At 61.5% G+C, this 6,971-nt stretch overlaps 1 protein-coding gene across 1 annotated transcript; it reads right to left on the bottom strand.

Moving 5' to 3' along the window:
• Window positions 1–5,032: 5,032 nt before the first annotated feature.
• Window positions 5,033–6,499, bottom strand: HEXIM1 (HEXIM P-TEFb complex subunit 1). The gene has a single exon (XM_079327793.1). It carries the CDS (start codon window positions 6,290–6,292, stop codon window positions 5,357–5,359), a length of 936 nt encoding a protein of 311 aa, XP_079183919.1. The 5' UTR covers window positions 6,293–6,499; the 3' UTR covers window positions 5,033–5,356.
• Window positions 6,500–6,971: the final 472 nt, after the last annotated feature.

Raw genomic sequence — 6,971 nt, 5'->3', positions numbered from 1 at the left:
AGGGGACACGTGTCTGCTAAAGTGTGGTCTGTGTCTGCTAATTGTGATTATCTAATTGTGATCTACCTAATTGTGATCTGAGATCTACCTAACTGTGATCTACCTAATTGTGATTATCTAACTGTGATCTACCTAACCGTGATCTCTGTGTGCCAGCCGTGATCTGATCCGTGCCTGCTGCTGCCCCGGACGGTTCTGGAGAAGGAGAGGCGTTATGGAGTTAAATGCAAACACGGCTGAAGTGAAAGCCTGGCCTAAAGGCAGTTCGCCCATCTGGGGCTGCTCACCCCACTCTGAAGCCGAGCACCCCCCCCCGGCCTGGGGTCACCTCCTCGGTCCAGGCCCCTCCCTGGAGCATCCCCCGCACAGGCCGCCCGAGCAAGGCCTCGGTCCCCGGGCCGAGCAGCCCTCAGGGCTGGTTTTCGGTGTCGACATCCCGGCTAAACCCTCCTCCCGGAGCCCCTCGCGCCCTGCCCGCCCCGCCGAGGGGCTCCCGGGGCTCTGGGGCTCGCAAGGCCTCCCCGGTCACATCAGGGCCTGCGGAGGCCTCGGTGCGGGCCCGGCCCGTTTCCCCCGCCCCCCGCCGTGACACAGCGCCCGCCACGTGGGGCCGCGGGGGCTTCTGGGGCGGCGAGTCCGCAACCGCTCCGGCCCCATCACCGCAACACGCAGATGGACTACAACTCCCACAATGCCTGGCGGCGGACGCACGCACCGCCTTTTCCTCTGAGATTGCCGTTTCTACTGGCTCGGCGGAGCCGTCACGCAGCGGCACGGCGGGCTCTGATTGGCGGCAGGGCGGCGGAGCCGGGACGGCGGCTATGGCGGCCGCGCGGGCGGAGCGGGAGCGGCGCCGCCGTCGCCATTTTGTGTGAGGGGCTGGGCCGGGCCCACTCCCGTCGCGGAGCCGCCCGGGGCTCTGTCCCGCGGGCGGAGCGTGGGGCCCCCCCGCCTGCACTAATGGCGGGGCGGCGCCGGCCGCTGCCCCGGCCGCGCTTCGGGAGCGGAGCTCAGCGCTGCCGGGCGCCGCACGGGGCTGCGCGGCCTCCCCGCGGCCCGAGCCGGCCCGGAGGGCTCCGGCTGCATCTGCGTTACTGGGCGGGGGCTGGGGCTGGCTTTCTATCAAAATTAGCGTTAAACGGTATTTTAACGTTTCTCGACAGCCGCAGCCCAATTTCGAGCGGGGCCGACCCCCCTGAAGAGCGCAGAGGGGACGAGCAGCGCAGTTTTCATGGCAGCAGGGCTGGGAAGCACATCTGGATCTGCCGCTGTCCCGTCCCGCACCTCCCTCACACACCGCGTTTCGGGCGGGGGGAAATAATCCTCCAGCATTTAATCCTTTGTTTGGCACATTTCAGCCGAGCCCCGCGGGCTCCCGGAGGGATCCAGTGGATCTCGGCTAACATGGCCTCCCCGCCGGGGAGCTCGCAGAGGCAAAAACAAAAGCGTTCGGCTGCTGCCGGGGCCCCGGGGAGCGTCTCGGGCGGTAACAAACCCGAGCGAGCCCGGGCTCGGAGGGAGCGATGCCCCGCGGGACTGGGGAAGCACCTGCGGCGTCGCTTCGCCCGAGCAATGTCAAAGCCCGTCTGTTTAAAAACTGAAAATGGCATTTTTTTGGAAGCGCTCAGCGCTAGGGAGGGATGGAGCTGGCGCAGCCTCCCCACGGCTCCTCAGTGGAACTCCAGTTCCCAGCCCCGCTCTTGCCTCGGCAAAGGCCGATAACACCAGCTCATCCCCTGGTATTTGTGGGGCTGGGTTTAGGTTTAAAACACAGAGATTTGGGAGGCTTCTGCTCTTAAGTGCGGATTGTGCTGTCAGACGTGGGTCAGGCCGTTAAAACCAGATTATTTTACATTTAGGCACTTGGTAGAGTATTTTTTTTTTTTTTTAAATTATGACTCTGTGGATGTTGCTTTAGCAGGTCCTGAATTCCAAAGCTTCGTATGGAAAGGTGATGGCTGGCCCAGCCCTTGAAGTGTTCAAGGCCAGGTTGGACACGACTTGGAGCAACCTGGGACAGTGGAAGATGTCCCTGTCCATGGCAGTGAAGTGGAACTGGTCTTTTAAGGTTCCTCAAACCCATTCCATTCTGTGATTCCATGATATTTTTATATCCCAGCTGTATTTCCAGGGCTGGGAGGTTTACTGTGTGTGTCTTCTAATGCTTGTGACAACTGAAAATGCAATTTCAAGCTGATTTTGTCAAACTAATGAGGGTCACACTTGGTGTGAGCTGTGAGCTTTGCACCTGCCCAGGTGTTCCAGGGTTTGTGGGGAGCAGAAGGGGAGCAATCCCCAGGGGCTGGAGCTGCCAGCCAGGGTTTGCTGTGTTGCAGATGCCCCAAGAGCTGCAGGTTTTTGTGGCCCCACCAGCTGCAGATTCTCCTCTTGTTTCACCAAAATGCCATTTGTGTGATCCAAAGTCACCAGGAAATTCCCAGCAGCTCTGTGAACATGTCCTGGGAAGGTGAAGCCAGGGAGGGGAGTGCAGTTAGTGCAGGTGAAATGGTGGCAGGGCACAGTGGGGCTGCCAGAGCCGTGTCCCTGGATATAACCCTGGCATGGGATCAAGCCTGGAGTGCCATGGAAGAAGCACTGGGAGCAACTCCAAGGGGCTGCTGTGTCACAGGGCAGGATTTGGAGCTCACCTCATGCCAAGGTTGTGGCATTAACAGACACTTCTTTCTTGGATTTGCAGTGTTTCCAGGGAACTGCTCTGGCCCTGCATTGCTTTTATCCAAGGGGAAAGGCCATTCCCACACATGGCATGGAGCAGACTCTTATTTTTTGTGTTGGTGCTGTAATTTCTGCTTCTCCCCAGGACAGAATTTCTGCCCTTTCCTCCCCTTTGGAGGGGAGGAGCTGGGAAAGCCCTTTGCCAGATGGTCTCCCAGTGCTCTGTGTTTCCCCCAAATCCAGTGTTGGTGCTGCCCTCCCACAGCCATAGAGCCCTGGGGAGATGATTCCTACCTGGCTTAGTGGCATCTCTGTCCAGAGAATCATGGAATGGTTTGGGTGGCAAGAGACCCTAAAGCCCCTCTCATTCCACCCCCTGCCATGGCAGCAAAAACAGGTACTCGTGCTCCAGGTTGCTCCAAGCCCCATCCAACCTGGCCTTGGACACTTCAGGGATCCAGGGACAGCCACAGCTGCTCTGGGAAGCTGTGCCAGGCCTCACCACCATGGCAGAGGTTGGCACTCGATGGTCTTTAAGGTCACATCAACCCAAACCATTGCATGGCTGCAGCCTCTGGGTTCCAATCTGAGCTGTGCCAGGCTGATCCCTGCTGCTCCAGCCAGCTCTGGAGCTTGTGGGAGGGCTTGGGATGGGGAGCTCTCCCCCCAGCCAAGGAGCAGCTCCCTGTCCATTACTGATCCCCTCAGAGGTTTCAAAGGTCCCCGAATGTCACTGGTCTGTGTCTGCAGGAGATTTGGGCACAGGAGCTGCAATGAGCCCTTGGGATCAGGATAACCTGGTTCCTAGGGAAAGTTGTTAAAACTGCATGGAATAAATCAGGAGGAGTTGGTGGGGGCAAAGCAGGGTTGGAGAGTTGATTTAGTTGGTTTGGTTGGTTGGGTTTTTTTAAGTTGTATTTTTTAAAGCATTTACAGAGAAAATATTTATTCCAGGGATTTGAACCTGACAGGTGTGGGGTAAGTGGATGAGGCCAAAACCTGGCTGAGAATATCACTTTGCATCAAGGTTTTCCCACGAAAAAAAGGTTTTCCAGGTGCCAGGAGCTGCATTTCACAGCTCGGGCCGTGAGGGACCCCCGTGGGCGCCATCGGACACGCGTCCTGCCCGGGAGAAAACGCCTCTTGTGGGAATCGGAGAGGGAATCTCTGGGCAGGGAGGCGAAGGGCGGGGAGCAGCGGCCGGGCGGAGGAGGGCGCGGGGCTCGGCCCCATCCCGGCCCGCAGGATGATCGCCCCCTCCCCCGGCGCTGCGGTGATGCCATGGCACAGGGAACGAGCCGCTGGCTCCCGGGCTCTTGAGCAAGTGGCCCTGGCTCGTTTCCTTCCCCCCGCCGGCGCCCCAGAGCGGAGGGATGGTGGGATGACGATGACAAAGTCGGTGTGATCCCCCCTCCAGCGGCTCGCTCGGCCGCTTTACCCCCGATTTTACACCGCCCTCCTGCCCTGGGAGCGCTGGGGACGTCCCTGTCCTCTCCCCCATCCCCTGAACTGTGCTCCCCGGTAAAGGCTGATATTGCCCCTCCAGCGGCAGGGGTGGGGTTAACCCCGGTGGGACATGCCCAGCCCTGTGCCCCCGGGTTTGTGTGGAAGGCCCGTTCCCCCATTGCTGCCCAGGCCCATCCCCGCTCCCTGCCCCAATCCCAGCTGCACCTCCCCAGGTACAGCTTTCATCACCTCCCATTTCCATCCCGACTCCTGCCTGCAGCTCGGCCCCCGCCAGCCCCCACCCCCTCCCCTGCTTCACCCCTTCGTGGACCTGTTTGCCCCCCAAAAAGCGCCAGCGTTCGGAGCTTTTCCTTTTTTCCCCTCCTCCCCCTCTCAGGTGCAGCAGGAGGGAGGTTGAGCCATCGCCTTTTCCCTGCTCCCTCGTCAGCCATTTCAGAGGCCAAGTGCTGACTACCAAAACTTTTCCTAGGGCTGCTCCAAAACTTTAAGGATTTTCCTCTCACTTGTAGCTTGAAGTAGATTTTTTTTAAAGGCAATTTTCTGCCTAGATTTCAGTTAATGACCTGGATTCCTACGGAGCTGCAGGGAAACAAGAGTCAAGTTTAAGTGAGCCTTAGACAGACTTGAGGTCTACTTCTATCTCAGCTGAGGTCCCTTCTGTGTCTATCATACACCCTTTTACCCCCTCTCCAGGTACTTTTAACTATTTCAGCTCATTAAGCACAATTAAAATTGAAAACAAAGGGGAAAAAATAATAACAAATGGGTTAAACGGGGAATTACAACTAAGTTTAATCGAACAACAGTTATAACACGATCAAAATAATCCAGGATGTGTTCCCTGGTGGAATGCCATCCTGATTATTTTGGAGAAATCACACCAAAACTATTACAGTTACAAGTAATTAAATTTATTAGATCTCTATATTTTTATAATCAGTTTTGGCCAATTTACAGCTTTCCTGGGTATTTTTTTCTTTTTTTTTCTTTTTTTTGGTTTAGACACAAAAAAAAAAAAAAAATAAAACCATAAACCAGATATCACCAATACATCAACCCCCCCCTCGCCCCGTCACAGCCACCTAAAAAAGGGGGAGCCCTCGGCCCCTCCAGCTGCAGTTTAGCCCGTAAAAAGGGTCCGCAGCGACTCTGTACAAGGACCGAATGTTCCACCCAGCACTGTAAAAACCCCCCCTCGCCCCCCTGTCCAGTGTCACTCCCCCGGCTTGCAGGGGCCCTTTTCCTGCCGGGGCAGCTCCTGCTCCCGCAGCAGCCGCAGGTTCTCGGCTCGCAGCCTGTCCACCTCCCGCTCCAGCGCCTGCACCCGCGCCGGGTCCGCCGCCTCCCCCCCGGCTTTTTTGCTCTCCATCCTCAGCCGGTTGTTCTCCTCCTCCATGCGCGAGAGGCACTTCTCCAGCTCCAGGTACTCCTTCACCAGCTCCTGCTTGCTCATGTTCTGCAGGCTCTCCACATGGTACCGCTCGTACGTCTCCGAGAAGTCCCTCTGCAGAAACTCGCTGCCGTCCCCCCCCATCCCGTCGCTGCCCCCGTCCTCATCCGCCGCGTCGTCCAGGAAATCCTCCTCGCTCGTGTCGTCCGACTTGGCGGCCGCTCGCCGCGGGTACAGCCCGGTTTTCAGGTCGGGCTCCTCCTGGTCATGGTCCTCCATGAGGAACTGCGTGGTGTTGTAGGGAGCCACCGGCTGCCCCTTGGCGAACATCTCCGCCCGCAGCCGGGAGGCGCGGAGGCTCTGCCGCTCGTCGAACTGCTGCTTCTCCTCCCAGCTCAGCTTCGAGTACGGCTTCCAACGCCGCTTCTTCTTCGACGGCCGCCGACGGTGCTTCTTCTTCATCGGCCACTCCTCGGTGCGTCCCACGGCCCGGTACCGCGGGCCCAGGCCGGGACGCCCCGCTCCACCCGCCGGCGGCCGCCCCTCGGCGCCGCCCGCCGCCGCCGCCTCCGCCCCGGGGGGCGGCAGCCGCCCGGCATCGCCGTCCTCCGCCGGCGCCTCTCCGCGCTCGGGCTGCGGCTCGGGCTCAGCCTGCTGCTCGGGCGCAGACTGAGGCTCCGGCCGCGCCTCGGGCTCGGAGCGAAGCTCCGGTTCGCACTGGGGCTCCGGCCCCGGTTCAGCGGGCGCCGCGTCGGCCATAGCGCTGCGCTCGGCTACGCTCGCTGACGGGCGCTACCGGCGCCGCATGGGGCCGGCCCCGCTCAGGCCGACCGAGACATGGCCCGGGGGAGGTTTAACGCCGCCGGGCCCGCCTCCCCGCGCGCACTGCACGCGCCGCCGCCGCCGCTCCCGCCGCAATCCCTCCCAACGCCCCAGCCCGCGCCCGCCGCCGCCCGCTCCCGACTGCCTCTCCTCGGCCGCCGCCGTCCCCTTTATACCCGCGCGCGCCCCGCCCCTCCCCGCGCAGGCGCCCTGTGCGCCCCGCCCCGCCGCGCGTCGGGCCCCGCCCCCCCCGCGCGCCCCGCGCTGCCGCCACGGCCCCGCGCGCGCGGGCGGTGCCGCCTCGAGACCAATCGGCGGGCGCGGGAGGCGGGCCCGCCCGGCGGGACACGCCCCTGGCCGTTGCACGAACCAGCCGCCATTGGTCGGGACGGGCGTCAGTCGTTGCCGGCGCCACCAATCGCGAGGGGGCGAGGGCGGGACCGAGCTGTACCACGCGGCGGGGGAGTCGCCGTACGCGGGGCCGCGCGCGCCCCGCGACCTTCAGGCCCGCGCCGAGGGCAGCGCACGCGCCCCCCCCCCGCGGCGGGGTTGTGGCACGGTCCAAAAAGAGTCCCCGCGCGGCGGAGGCACCGCCGGCGGTGCTGCGGCCCCGGGA

Source organism: Erithacus rubecula, assembly GCF_903797595.1.
Source record: "Erithacus rubecula genome assembly, chromosome: 27".
In the NCBI taxonomy this organism is placed as follows: Eukaryota; Metazoa; Chordata; class Aves; order Passeriformes; family Muscicapidae; genus Erithacus; species Erithacus rubecula.
The sequence above is the reverse complement of the archived record's forward strand: the minus strand, read 5'-3'. Positions and strand labels throughout refer to the sequence as shown.